The sequence below is a fragment of the Serinus canaria genome, chromosome 2 (assembly GCF_022539315.1).
Source record: "Serinus canaria isolate serCan28SL12 chromosome 2, serCan2020, whole genome shotgun sequence".
In the NCBI taxonomy this organism is placed as follows: domain Eukaryota; kingdom Metazoa; phylum Chordata; class Aves; order Passeriformes; family Fringillidae; genus Serinus; species Serinus canaria.
In genome coordinates this window covers 110082951-110098123 of record NC_066315.1, presented here as the reverse complement: position 1 = coordinate 110098123, position 15173 = coordinate 110082951, and the positions used below count along the sequence as shown (strand labels likewise).

At 38.0% G+C, this 15173-nt stretch overlaps 1 protein-coding gene across 3 annotated transcripts in view; it reads left to right on the top strand.

The window, feature by feature from the left end:
• The window catches only part of PRKDC (protein kinase, DNA-activated, catalytic subunit), an 83111-nt gene that overhangs the window by 47280 nt on the left and 20658 nt on the right, over positions 1-15173 (top strand). For all 3 annotated transcript variants that reach the window (XM_018909967.3, XM_030235757.2, XM_009102873.4), the window contains 14 exons: positions 56-229; positions 1072-1170; positions 1862-2072; positions 2659-2848; positions 3207-3422; positions 4671-4783; positions 5805-5936; positions 7100-7279; positions 10435-10643; positions 11088-11226; positions 11662-11850; positions 12366-12590; positions 13191-13299; positions 13996-14107. In XM_018909967.3, the coding sequence (XP_018765512.3) occupies positions 56-229; positions 1072-1170; positions 1862-2072; positions 2659-2848; positions 3207-3422; positions 4671-4783; positions 5805-5936; positions 7100-7279; positions 10435-10643; positions 11088-11226; positions 11662-11850; positions 12366-12590; positions 13191-13299; positions 13996-14107 (2298 nt within the window). The remainder of the gene's footprint in view (positions 1-55; positions 230-1071; positions 1171-1861; positions 2073-2658; positions 2849-3206; positions 3423-4670; positions 4784-5804; positions 5937-7099; positions 7280-10434; positions 10644-11087; positions 11227-11661; positions 11851-12365; positions 12591-13190; positions 13300-13995; positions 14108-15173) is intronic.

The window sequence follows — 15173 nt, the reverse complement described above, 5'->3', positions numbered from 1 at the left end:
GTAGTGATGAGAAAAGCAATGTAACTGGACTTTTTTTTCCCCCCTCTTCTTTTAGGGATGATGAAAGACAAAGGGTTTGTTTGGATATAGTGCACAAGATGCTGTCTAAATTGAAACCACTAGAACTTAAAGAGCTTCTGCCTGGAGTGACAGGGTTCATTTCTCACCCTTCTGTAATGTGTCGACAGCGCATGTATGATATCCTGATGTGGATTTATGATAATTACAGGTATGTGTTCACTGCAGATGTTGTCTTTCAGTGGTTTGTCACAAGCAGAGTGAAAGTTTATAATGGTCTTCCAACTTCATGTCCCTCAGTGAGGGATTTTTTCCAATTGTCAGAAGAATAGAGTCTGTGATTTGCCTAACTGGCTCTGGCCTTTAGTGACAATTTTATCACTTCCAGTAAAGGACAAATACTTGGACCAGAACTAGGATTTTGCATCACCACAGCAGGATGGCATAAGAAGTCTTAACTTTGATGCTCCAGCTTTTTTTCTTGTTGCTGGAATTTGTAACTAGTGAAAATTATGCATTAAAGAAATTTGCTTTTAGCTAGAAATGAGATTAAGGCACATGGGCATGATCTGGATCACTTAGATCTGGTAGATCTTAAATGGTCTTTCTGTTTGACCCCCTAAAATAGGGAACAGGCACATACTCAGTTTGACAAGTGGGTTGCTGTTGAATTATCTGACTTATTTGGGTTTTATGTGTTTTCTCCCAATATAACTCTTTGAATGAACATTTTTTGCAAAGAAAAAGTACAGTCAATCTTTACTTCAGCATCACTTGTGAAAAGCATTCTCTGCCTGTTTTTTTCAGATTCAACCTTGCAAACTTCATAATAAATAGCTAACATATTAATCAGCTGATTAGATAATTTATTTTATTAGTAGTGGAGATTTAAGGCATTTTTGGCAAGAAAGAACTCATCTTATGTTGTTATGCCAAGTTGAGATTTTTATCAGAGGGCATATTCCTCCTTTTTGTCCCACCATCATCTTCCTCTTATTTTGCTATGAATTATTTGAGAGAAGTCATTAAGAGATATTTTTCTCCTACCATCAGTGATCCAGAAAGTCAAGCAGATGATGATTCTCAGGAGATACTCAAAGTGGCTAAAGAAGTGCTGCTTCAAGGACTGATTGATGAAAATGCTGAATTGCAGTGAGTAAAGACTGTTGTGATAACTGTCTGAAATAAAAATACCTCCATTTGTCTTACTTTGTTTATAGCAAAAGAGTTGATCCTTAGAGGTTTTTTAAGTATTTCAATGTAAAAGAGTAACACTGAGATAATACCATTTCCTTTTCTTCCAACAAGTTAATTTATAAAATTTTGTCCCATGGTGTTACACCAAGTGTAAGTGAAGCATTTGAATGAATTTCTGAGCTGTGGTGAGGTTGTTTCATTATGTTAAACTTAATTCTGCGTTAACGTTCTAGAGTTTTTGAACAAGGAGGACCCTGCTATACACAAGCACACAACAGTAGATTAAATGTTGGATTTTTAGAAATTATTTTGATGAAGCAAAAGATTAAAGAGAATATCTTAGTGCTTCTCCATCCATAGCACTTCTCAAAAGGAAAAAACTTGACAGAAATAATTTTTTTTTTAGAGTTAACCTTTTATAGGAGGCACAGAACATGGTAGATGAATGAGGAATTCAGTGTAATTCAATGGAAGATTAATGGCATGAAAGTGTTAGTTTAAGGTCTTAGCAAGTTATTGTTTTGGTGTTTTTTGCTGGTGGGTTGGGGTTTTTTTCCCTTTTTAACTTGGCTTTTTTAGAAGTTGGTGGCAGGGGGTGGTTCTCTTTGAAAATAACAAAGAATAACTTTATTCTCTGCCTTTACAGGTTAATTGTTAGGAATTTTTGGAGTCATGAGACAAGGCTGCCCACAAATACTCTTGACCGCATGCTGTCATTGTTAAGTTCTTTCTATTCCACCAAGATTGAAACACATTACTTGAGTCTAATCACGAATTTTCTGCTTGAAATGACTAGCAAGAGCCCAGATTATTCCAGAAAAATATTTGAGCATCCACTGTCTGAATGCAAATTTCAGGTGAATTGAAGTGTGTTGTCCTGTTCACAACTATGTGACAAATTCTGCTCTTTATTGTAGTTATGACTTAGAGAAGAATGGCATGATGAAGGAGATTTTTCAAAGTACTTTGTGTTCCAAAGTTAACAGGTGCAGCAGTTATGAGTTGTGCATGGTATCAGAAGTTTAATGATTTTGTGGGGGCAATAATGGTACTTTCTTTTAAAAAATGTATATTTGATTAAAATATTATAGCAGGAATAGCTGATTTGCAGAGTAGTTAAATGCTGAAAAAGAGGGTAGTGGGGAGAAGCACCATCAGCTGGAGAAATACTATCAAGAAACAGGAATACTGGTGCAAGAGCTGTAAATCAGTCCTCAGCTGACCAGTCTAAATTAATGAGCTTTTTTTACTGAGCTGTGGAGAACTTCTACGTGTTTGTGGTTTGTTTGGGTTACTTTTATATAGAGTCAAGTTTTGCCCCTATACCCTATGGGAGGGTGTTTTGATTTCTGGGCTGTAGAAATTTCTGCCATCCTGCTCAATGAAGAAATGCAGAAAGTCTCCATCTTTATTGTTCTACTCAAAATCTTTCTTTGCTCATAGGACTTTGTAGTTGACTCCAGCTGGCGTTACCGAAGCACTGTGCTCACGCCAATGTTTGTGGAGACTCAGGCTTCTCCAAGTACCCACAGGAATTTGTCACAGGAAAGATCCCTTTCTCCTTCTGGGTCAGTCCGTGGGCAAGTGAGGGCTACCCAAAGGCAATATGAATTCACACCTACACAGCATGGCAGTAAGTCCAGACCAGTGTTTTCTGAAATGTTCTTTTTTTGCTCTAGGAGTGATGTCATTTCTGTTGCATATGATTTTTTTAATGTAAAAGTGTAAATATGTTTAGTATTTTGTTTTCCAGGACTTTTTTTTTTTGTGTGGTATGAGGAAAAAATCACATTTTTATTAGTCTCATGCATATTTTATGTTCTGCCTAATGTTAAAAAACCCCACTGTCTTACCTAGCAGTTTGAAATCTGTTCTGCCCTTAAACACTAGGAAATTATATTTTTGGGAGAGAAAAAATACCTGCCTCAGAGATGTTTTCACTTTATTTATATCTGAGTATGTTAGAGCTTTTTGGCAATTTCTTTTTACAGGTGGTAGAAGTTCTTTTAATTGGCTAACTGGAAGTAGCATTGACACATTGGCAGAGTATGCAGTTCCTTCATCCTCTGAATCCTTGTCTTCATCCATGCTGTTGGTTAGCAAAAGGAGTGAAAAATTTAAACAAGCAACCTTTAAACCAGTGGGGCCAGATTTCGGGAAAAAAAGGTTGGGTTTGCCTGGAGATGAAGTGGACAGCAAAACTAAAGGTCTGTAAGCCTTACTGTGCAATTTCCCTGCAATTAGTACACTTTTATAAACCATCCTTATCAGTTATTTGGTTGGCAGTCCATTGTCTTTGAGACAGCCCAGTTGAGGTTCACCTTGAGAGATTTTGTTTCCAGGAGTGTGTGATGATACATAACATGTGAAAAAAAGCTAGGACTGTGCTAGGAATTTTAAGATTATATGTTGCTCATTGAAAGAACTGGCTGGATGAGAAACCAGTCAGTGTAATCTCTGCATTCCTACCTCTCCCTAAGAGGATCACAGCATGAATATTAGACAGTTCTGACCCTTCTGTTTTAAATTTAGCTCTTTAAAGAGGTCTCTTTAAACGTATTTTCTAAACCATTTCAGCTGTGCTGACATGATCTCCAACATTTTGCAATCTGTCATTAGAAGTCCTTTTTCTGAGAATGCTCCTTCTTCAACCCAGTAAATAAGTGAAAAATATCAGTACTGCTCTGAAGTGACTTAGGATCCTTCTCCCTCTTTAACCCTTGTCTACATTGCCATTAAAATTTTCACCAAAAGGATGACATTAGGAGTTCATGCATAGAGCTATAAGGAACAACCTTTTCAGTACCTGAGAGGTGTTTCAGGGCAGTTATGACTAATAGACTGCAGTTCATGCAGAACTACAGAAACAGAGAGGTCAGTCTGCCTTCTAGTTAGGCCCTGGTCTTCTACCCTGGAGAATACCAGTTACAGTGGTATGTTTTTGTTTGCTCACTCTTCTTTTCTAGGAAGTGGACTGAGCTGACAGTCAGTTAAGTGGCCTTTCCCCATGGCTGTCCTGAGCAGGAGTTGATCCAGTGGCAGTTCTGTAATCGTACCTTAAAAAATACACTACAATATTCTTACTACACAATATTTTAATATCTTTTAGCACCTCTTTTATTTAGGGAGTTATATACTTTCTGGTATATAGTACAAATGCCATAGTTGCCTTTGAGAGCTTAAAATAATCTGGCATATGGGGCTTATTTGTTCATGAGCTTTAGGGTCTTTCCCTCTACAATAGTTTGATCTTTATACCTCATCCATGCACCTAAAGTCTCTAAATGCTTAATATCTCTTCTCCTAAGAGCAACTTAATTTTTTACCATTGGCTAGCTTGTTGAAAGGCCTTGTATTTACTTGCTAGTAAATACAAAGATGATGTTTGTTTTTATATGATGCTTTTGCCTTAAATCTGAAAGGAAAAGCTGTGGACATGATCATATGTTCCTTAGGTATAGAAGAACGAGCAGAAATTCTAAGACTGCGGAGACGTTTCTTGAAGGACCAAGACAAACTCAGTCTGATTTATGCCAGAAAAAGTCTGGCTGAACAGAAAAGAGAAAAGGTTAGTCAATCCAAATGGGTTTAAAACTTCAAGTGTTGATTTATTTGCAGTCTTGTACTTCATCTCTTGTAGTAACTTCGGGAAGAAATGGTAGGTGTAAGGTACTGGTTACTATTTAGAAGATTTAATTTGTAAATAATGCTATTTATGGCCCTAAAGCTAAATGATGTTACTTAGCATGGGTGAGAAAAGAGCTGGATGATAACACTTCCAGTCTACCACTTAAAATGCATTAAATGATTTTATGTGATGGGAGTCCCTAAGAGTTATTGGGAAGCCCTTTACAGTTGTCATTCTGGAAACTAGGAGCCTTAGAGCTACAATACACTGCAGAAATTGTTGGAGAACATTATCCAGTGTCTGAAGGTGAACTCAAAAATGTGGTACAGCTGATGGACTACCCAGAACTGGTTTGAACTTTTAACCTGAAGGAATGTCAGTAATAATCATTTGCTGAGTGTTTCTCCAGGCCAGAAACTTAACACTTTGTGGGTTTTCTCATTGTGTTATGTACTTGCAATAAATCTAAGTGGTTTTAAGCTCTGTAGCAGTTTTTCAGAGGTTCCTATTACTAAAAATAGCACACGTTATCATCAAAAAATGATAGCATTTAGTCCCAAGAGCAGGAATCCAGGATTGAGAGCTACCAGTTTGAGACACTTCTGTAATACTCTGCAGATGCAGACAGCTGTGTAAACAGAAGTTATGTCTGGAAGAACCACACAAGCACCTATTTTAGCCCATTTATGTTTACTTGCAGGCTAAAGCTACCATTTCCACCCACCCTACAAGAGAGAGCCTGTCAGTATGGTTTGTATGGCAGTCCAAAAGACAACCAATGAAATCCCCTGTCTTTTAAACACTTCCAGTGATGGTGTTTTCTCCACTTTTATGGGAGGCTTGTTCCAAGGCCTGACCACTCCTTCAGTGAAAAATTTTTCATAATATCTAATTGAAACCTCTCCTGGCGCAGCTTGAGGCAATTTCCTAACTATTTTTTTACATGATTAATGCATTTCAGGAGATAAAATCTGAGCTGAAGATGAAGTATGATGCCCAGGTTACTTTGTACAGAAGTTACCGAGTGGGAGACCTTCCTGACATCCAAATTGAATACTGCAGTCTCATTGCCCCTCTGCAGGGCCTTGCCCAGGTCTGTCTGCTTTTCAGAGGTCACTTGTGAAGTTTTCTGGTGCTGTACAGAAAGTGTCATGTAGCTGGGCAACCACTTTGAAAATTGATTTGTAGTTTTGCAGTCAACCACTGTGAGACACATTTAAAGACTCTGTTTTGAGGGAGTGTTTCTCCTGCTCCTGTGCTGGTGCAGTGTTCAGAGGAGGGGCTTTGTTGCTTGCCTCACCTGAGCCATTGAGGACTGGATACATCAGCTGTTGTCCATTTTCTGCAGCTTTCTCTGCTTGAGAAACAGATGGTAATCTCTGCAGACATTATTGCAAAGGGCATCTCACTGTTCAGTAACAAAACAGCCATTTCTCTTCTATTGTATATCTGTAACAGACTTGTAAAAACACAAATTAACTTAGTGTGACTAAGACCAGACTCAGACTGCTCAGTAAAGCTGATCTAATATTCCTTTTCCTACATGAGAATGGTAGAACTATGGACTGAACTGAACAGTAGACTGAATCCCATTTTACAGCCTTCGGGAAGTCACAATCTTCCTGATTACCTTTGTATTTCATTGCTTTTGATAGTCCCTTATCTCTCTGTAAGGGATGGAAGTAGCACACTCAGTGGAGTGTTAGATAAAGAGTTAGACCAAATTCCAGACCCATGATAGATCAAGATGCATAGGATTATGTTACACACACAAATGTGTTTCTGGATTGAAAAAATGCCTTTAAATCTCAGATGAAACTGTCTGTACAGACAGTCTATCTCTCTGTTAGCTGCCTCAATTTTTAGGACCAGGTGCCCTCACACATTAATGTCTTCTTTCTTTCCTAAAACTCACTTCATGGACTGAGGTATCCCTACCATGATATTTGGTGCCTGGTTCTTGTAATGGGAGTTGTGAGTATGTGAAAATTGCAAATTCCACCCTCTCCACTGACACTCCAGCCTGAAAAACTGCATTGCCTTGGAGTTTCTTAAAGTAGAAGAATTAAAATGGTATTTGAATGGGTAGTACAGTATTTCCCAGCACAGGTGAGATGCATGCCAGTCTAAATAGTCCACTCCCAAAGAGTATCTAGAGATTAGGTACAGGGTGGGTCATAGCTTTTAATGTTATTTAATAGCCTGTTGTGTCACTGCAAAATTCAATGACCTTACTGTTTTTATTGTAATTCACAGAAAGATCCAACATTTGCCAAGCAACTTTTCAGCAGTTTGTTTAGTGGAATTTTTCATGAGGTAAAAAAATCTAAACACCCTTCTGAGAAAAACGCCATTGTCCAGAAGCTGCTGAACGACTTCAATAATTTCCTCAGTATGAGTTTGTCATACTTCCCACCCTTTATTGCGTGCATCCAGGTAAATCCTGATATATGGCATGGAAGTAACTGGATACAATGTCTCTGTCTGAGTGTGTGATAAACCCAGTGGTAGTGAAGGTCAAATACTGTCACTGAAGTTTAGACAGAGATGGAAGGAGAATTGTTAAGCAAATGGGTATTTCAAGTGACACTTAAGGTGAAAAGGTAGTTCATACCTCTGAACTGATTTTTCAAGGTTTCTACATTTCTGATCTCTTGAGTTTGAGTCACCTTTTAATGTTTTAATTGCATCAGTAACAAGAAGAGGTTTGATTGCAAATGAAAGCTATTTCAATTGAAGTGGGAATTGAGAACAATTGAAAAGGTTATGTGGGTGTTGTGCTTATCTTCCTGTTTCTGGGAAGTGCTTACTGAGGAATTCTTTGTTGTCTTGAGGATATCAGTAGCTGTCAGACCGTTTGTTGTTAGTCTCTCTTGTTTATTTTTTTCAAATTAGTCCCCTGAAGTAGTTGTCTGGGGATTTTCAGTAATGAAGGAAGGGCTCACCAGAGGATGAGAGGGTGCACCACAGTTGTTTCAGTGGAGAGGAAACACGAGCCTTTCTGTTGTGAGAATATACTGACCTGGAATAGATTGTGAATTTTAACCCAGTTTTCAGGGAGATTAAAAAACCTTGTCCCAGCACCTGTTAAATACCCTCTGTCACTGTATTTAATGATTCTTATCAACTGTATTGATGTGATTCCTGGCTCTCAAAGGAATCTTTTTTTCAGTGGCAGCTAATGGTTTCTCTTTTGTTATGGAAATTTCAATACTCTGTGACTGTAGGTATCCTTCCAAATACAAGAGAGCCATCTAGTTTGAACTAGCTTTGTAAACAGAAAGAAACTTTGCTTCTTAGTACTTGTAATTACACATCTGAAAAAATGTAATTTCTTGTTTACTTTTTTTCTGTGCAGCTGCATAAAAGGTCAAATACTATGGGGATTTTTCTGGGCTGTCTTGGTATTTTTTGAGCCAGCATCTCACAATAGCTATCTGTTAATATTCCCTCTTGACATTGCATTTGTTGGTTCTGTCTTGATGATATTATTTGTGTTGAATTATGCTGTCTAGACCTTGCTAATAACACTGTTGCATTATGAATACACATAAAATGGAGACTCGAGAAGTAGGTAAATTCAATTTCATCAAAAATACAGACTTTGTAAGAGCAATAAGAGCATCTCCTTGCCATCCTCATCAATAACAAAAGTACAATATCATGAAGTCCAAACAGCCTGCAAGCACTGAGAGGAAGTTTTTTCCCAGTAGGGAATTGAGTTCACATTGATCAAGAGAGCAAGCTGGGAGAGAGTGAGCAAGGGCACAGCAGTGTCGAGGCTTCCGTTTGACTCATAAATGTGGGTCCTAGTGGCTTGGCCATTTGGAAGTACAGCTTTTCTTTCCTGTATACCAACAGCATAATAAATACTGGCTGGTTTCAGAAAGGCTTCCTGCTTTGCTGCTCTTTCCTTCTGGTTGTTTGACTTTTTAATCTTCTATAGGTTCACGTCCCTTCAGGAGAGTAACTTGGTGGGTTAAAAGAGCTGCTTTTGTCTACACATATAATGTTAAAATTGACTATGAAGCTCTGGGATTCACTTTCAGGGCAGATTAAGGATCATCTGAAATACTAAAAGAGTTAATTCCATGACAAAAGTTTACATAGGCTCCAAAGAGATGCTTGGCCTCTGAAGAACATATTTCTAAGAGCCTTAGAAATGTTTTAGCTGCCAGGCCAGCTTGGATACCATTCTCCCTAATCTTTGAACATATGGTGCAAGTAGACAGTGCTCATTGCATATGGAGCAGGGGACATTTCCTCTGCTTTGAGAAGATAAGTGATCAAATAGTCACCAAAATGCACTAAATAGAAAGATACCTCCTTTGATGTGGGATGATGTCTGTAAAATGTAAGTTTGGGAGGATATTCATTCTTGGCACAGACCCTTACATTTGCACAGTTCTTACCCTTTTTCCTGTGGTATAAGAAAGGGCTTTTGGTCTAACCTTAGCAAAGTTGTTCTTCAGGTTTTAGATTTTTGTGCAGTTGTCACTGTTTCTGATGTAACCCCTAAAAGCTGGCAGTCAAGGAAATGTGTCTGGGGCATGTGTGCAGCTAATTGAAATTGCCTTAATAGTAATTGAAATATATATGCTAACCCCTCTTTGGGATCTGTCTGGTCTGTAACTGAGGAAGCTACAAGAGGCTGTGGGTCTTTTGAGTCCCAGCTCTACAAGTTGTGTCATGAGTTTGCTTATGCCAGATTCCTTTTCTGTAGTTTTTGTGGTGGTTGTCATTTATCAAGGAAGTGTAACTTGGTTGTTCTCAGTTTCCTGTTGCAATTTCCAAACAGTAGTTTCTTTTCACATAGTGTCCTTGAAAATCCTGTGTTGCAAGAATCTGATTTTAATTTTTATTCTAAAATGTGGTGCTCTTGTAATGAAAGCTGTACTGCACCACTTCCATGTTGTGAATTTTTTCTTCTTGATTTATTTGCCTGTATTTAAAATAGTGATTTAAGTATTTTTTAAAAAAAAGCTTCAACTAAACAAGACTGTTTATCCCTGAAGAAGAGATTATTCCATAGTTGGACTAATGTTAAATATGATAAAGAGAAATAAAATATTGTCATGTCTTTAAATCACGTAGAGGTAGACGAGTACAGTACTTGAGGAGTCTAACAGGAAGCTGTGATGTGCTAAAACAGGCTGAGTGTGTGGATAGAAAGCCTCCAGCTCAGAGAAGACTTCTTGGTAAATCTGTAAATCGTGCCTTTGGCTTATGCAGAAATGTACCACTGAGCAGGCTAAGTGAAGCACAGCTGCTGTGTAGCAGGCAAAACCCTGCCAACAAACAGAAGGAAAAGTTCAGGCTGTCAGTATGTCCATCTACCTCTCCCCCACTTTCCTCGTGATTCTGTCCAGAGAGTTGTCCCATGTCTTGGAGCCAAAGTATATGGGATTACTCTGTACTGTTCTCTGTCGAAAGAGCAACAGCACAGAAGGAAAAGATTCCAGTTTTCCCTGTGTTGAGAACTTCTGGAGGCCTAATGGCTTATTTCCATTTTAAAGCTTGCGCTATAAGAAAAAGGATACCAAATCTGTATATTTTTACACCTAGTAGATACCTGTTGTTTTATTTTACAGGAAATGAGTTACCAGCACAGAGAGCTACTGGAACTGGACTCAGCTAACGTGAGCACGAGCTGCCTTGCAAGTTTGCAGCAGCCCATGGGCATCCTTCTTCTGGAGCGTGCCCTGATGGCTCTGTCCCCTGCGGAGGAGCCCCCGTCCAAACGGATGCGCGGGAGGACAGAGCTGCCCCCAGATGTGATCCGATGGATTGAACTTGCTAAGTAAATTCTAGTTGGAGACTATTTACTCCCACTTAGGTTTGCCCTGTGAAGAACTCTGCTTTTATGGCTTGTGGGATTTTTTTTTAGTCTTTGTGTCTTTTAGAATTAGATATGCTTTTAATTTTTTCTCAGTTAATACTGTCAGTGAGAGCAATTAGGCTTTAAAACTGTGCACTCTTACGATGCTGTCAGACTGCTGAAAAACATCTTGTTCATAGCTTTTCAACTGCAGGAGTTTCCACAGTTCAACTATTACTCTACAAGATGAAGTTTATGTAGTTAAGTATGTATTTCTGATCTTACATAAGAAATACTTCCTAAAAATTTACTATTTCAAGCTGGTAGTATTACTGCTAATTGAATTTTTTTTTTTAGATAGCTTCTGTTTGCTTTGATATACATCTGCTGAGCCATTGAAAAGATTTCTCTTTTCAACTTTACTAGGCTATACAGATCCCTTGGGGATTATGATGCCCTTCGTGGCATTTTCAGCGGTAAGATTGGAACTAAGGAAATTACACAGAAAGCTTTGTTGGCAGAAGCAAGGAATGATTATGCTGAAGCAGCTCAATATTATGATAAGGTAAAGTGACAACAATATATTTTTGTTTCCTAAGTCTCTCATGACTTAAAACTAATCAAATTAGAAAAAAGTGCAATTATCTAGGCAGACAAGTAAAAATACATGGGCACACTGCATCCCTGACAAGAGCCAATTGCATGTGTTTGTGGCTTGAGTTGCAGTGGGTAAAAATGAAACAGATCTCAAACCTTCTTTTAAAATGTTCACACTTCAAAAATGTAGGTTTACTGAAGACAGCTACCTGAAATTAATTTATGTATAAGCACTGCCAAGCTTGAATTTTCTGCATTTAATGTTGCTGTCACTCTGGTAAATGGATAGAGTTATGAGATATTTTTATGGAAATTAATTACAATTAAGTTGCTCATTATTTAGAATTTAAACAGGTTCTTGGCTGGAATCTGGCACTATTCTCTCTTCAAATTCATTCCCTAGGCACTCTCCCAAGAAGACTGGCAAGATGGAGAGCCAACAGAAGCAGAGAAGGACTTCTGGGAACTTGCATCTCTGGAATGCTATGACCACCTGACAATGTGGAAGTCTCTGGAGTATTGTGCTACTGTTAATATTGATAGTGGAAAACCTCCAGACCTAAGCAAAACTTGGAATGATCCATTTTTTCAGGTTTTTAGAACTTATTTCATTGGTACTGCACCATTTTCATCTCTGCAGAGATGTCCTACAGTATTGAGATTATGGGTGAAAATCAATTGCATTCTTTGGGTTCCTTTATTATGGAAATTAGTGGAGAGTCCGATATATTTTAAACATTTAAACAATTACTTCTGCTTGTTCATTTTGATGTTTAATTTTTACCTCAAGTCTGTGGCAGATCCCATAGGACCAGCTTTAATGTCTGCTGCTTCCTTTTGCAAGTCCTTTTTGTTGCTTACTTTTTTTCCTATTTTAAGAGTTACCAAAGCATGGATTTTGAAACTGGTAAAATTTACTAACGACTTCTTGAGCTATAGGAAAAGGCTGCTTTGATTTGTTACCAAATAACAATTTGTCAAAGGAGAAAATATCTTTCAAAAAATTCGAAATGTTTTTTATATTTATTTGATTTGCCACAGATGACAAAAAATTTGATCATCTGTTATTCCATTCCTAGAAATAAAGACTGTGTTCTCACTTTGTAGGAGACGTATCTGCCCTATATAATACGCAGTAAGTTGAAGTTACTGCTCAGTGGGGAGAATGACCAGACTTTGCTAACATTTATTGATGAGGCAATGAAGACAGAACAGAAGAAAGCCATTATAGAAATGCACTACAGCCAAGAACTCAGTCTCCTGTACATCCTGCAAGATGATTTTGACAGAGCCAAATATTACATTAGCAATGGCATGCAGATCTTCATGCAGGTAATAATGTCTTCTATCTCTGGTATGGTTTTTTTGTGTAAACTGGAACAATGAAATTGCTGTTGCTATTACTGCTGCTAGATAATACTTTCCAGAGAAACAGTTAGTGTCTTCCATGTCAGGTGACAAATCTTCTTTTAAATTCACTGCTTGCCATGATGAAAGGTGAGTGAGCCAAGTGGAGTGCATTCTCCTGTTTTAGTTTCTTTTGTTTTGCTCAATTTATCTTTTATACATTTTTCAGAGTAATTGCTTGTGCAGATAATAAAAATTTTATTTTGCTCATCTTTTCAGGGGCCTCCTGCCCCCAGAAAGGACAGCTTGCAAAGAGTGTTGCATTGGGAAGTTACAAATTCTATCCATTACTGAGTTTTGATTAGACTGTAGGACTTTGCTCAAACCTAGTATAGGAATTGCAGCTAGAATATGCCTCTGTGCTTGTCCAAAGCAGAGTTGCTCTCTGATTATCAGCTATAAAATTACTTGTAAGAGGTTGGGTTCTAAGGCATAACATACAAAAGCATCAGACCAGTAATTTGTAGAGCACTGAAAAGAACCATGCTTAAAATTCTGTCTTTGATTCTCTCCCTTTCTTTTCAGAGCTACTCCAGCATTGATTCCTTGTTATATCAAAGTCGAATGACTAAACTGCAGTCTGTACAAGCTTTGACAGAAATACAGGATTTCATCAATTTTATGACCAAGAGAAGTAAAGTTTTTTGGTTTTTTTTCCCAAGCAATTTTCCTTTTGTATTCAGTAATTGTGGTTTCCTGAACTTTGAATCTCTGGACTGCTGTTAAAAGAAGCATAAGTCTGGAATTACTTCATACTGTCTTCTTGACAGTAGGACCTATTACAGTTTCATAAGATAGGATTGAACATAACTTTGTGTTCTATTGCATTGTTTAGTTAGCATAACTCTGGTGATAAGAGTTAAGCATCTCTTTTGAAAGTGTCAGTTTAAGTTTTAAGCTAAGCTATTTTATTGGAGTAACTTTTGGTAGTAAGTAGCAGTTAGCAGAGATGAAAACATGGATGTGGTATATAAGTTGCTCCTACTGGCATAGGCATGAAGTACACATTTATGTGCATAAACCAAATTAGATAGTAAATTTAGTTAACAGTTCCACTGTGTTCCAGCAGGTTCATATATGGAAAGGAAACTACCTGGTGGTGATCTCCAGTGGCTGTTGACACAGATGTCCTTACAGAATCCCCTGTGCTTTGGCAATAAACAAAAGTGATATGATGATCACTAAATAGCATTTTTAGTGCAAGCCCAGAAATGCCAGTGGGTTACTTAATGGCAGTTTTCTGGTTTGATTTTTAGACTATATTGTGTTTAGCCCTTTTTCATGCTGTTTGGGTGCAGATGCATTTAAAATGTTCTCAATTGATTTCTAGGTAACTTAGCTTCAGAGGCTTCCCTTAAGAGACTTCTCAGAACTTGGACAAGCAGATATCCAGATGCTAAAATGGATCCTATGAACATCTGGGATGATATCATTACAAATCGGTAAAATTGCATTCTTGGGTTAGCTTAGGTTCTGTCTGCCTGTTGAGTTCCAGGAAGTGCTTTTTCTAATGCTGCTTGTTTTTCTATGGGAGGGGTTTGATCCAATGTGTTACTTTTTTTTTTTTTTTCCTTTTTTAACTGTGGTAATAGCTTTCTCAGTATAACTGGGGAGTTTGTGTGACTAACTTGTGGAGAGGAGTAAAAGGAGGTTGAGAAATGGCCAGGGAATTAATTCTATTTTGATAGGGAAACATAGTTGTTAGTTTAGTCATTTTCTTGCATCAGTGACTATATGCACTGTGTAAGCTGGCCCATTTCAGCAGCCCTTAAACATATTCACTTGTAATTGAGTAGATTAGCTGCATTTAGCTCAGTGAAACACCTCACAAAAGGCCAGTCAGTTATGAATAAAAATACTTGGGCAGTTCCAAAATGAGGGAGCATACAAAACAAGCCAAGCCCTGTCACTCTCAGTGCCTCACCTGTTTATGGGAAAGTTAATGACCACTGCTTTAATTGGAGACTTCTGTTGTGCAGATGTTGCTAGAAAGAACAAAGGCTCTCTGGAGACTCCTTTGGATTAGCTCTGAAGACACTGGAATGCTTTTTGAAATTTGAAAGTCTTCTGTCCTTGCCGTAGCATTTGTCTTTGTCCCAATTTATTCTTCCAGTGAAAATCTGGATTAGTCCTCCTTTCCTGTGTGATAACTTCTTCAGTAGCTGCTGATACATACCATGCTGTGTGATTTATTTTGTTATCTCTTGGTGTCAGGAAAGCATGGCTACACAACAGCTTATTGCAGTTCAATATTAGGCAGAATACCTGGCATGTATTACTTTTGAAAAAAGTCTCGAAACATTTATTACTTGAAGGGCTGTCAGGGTTTTAAACACTTTATGTGCTTTTTGAAAACCTCAGTCTCACCTTAAATTACTAACAAAGGCTGTGCCAAGTGCCACTTCAGAGTGTAGTGCTGTCCTCTACTTTGAGTAACAGTCTACATGATGAGATGTGCTATTAAATTAAATAGGACTAGTCGTGCAGTAACAGGATTCAGCATGGCAA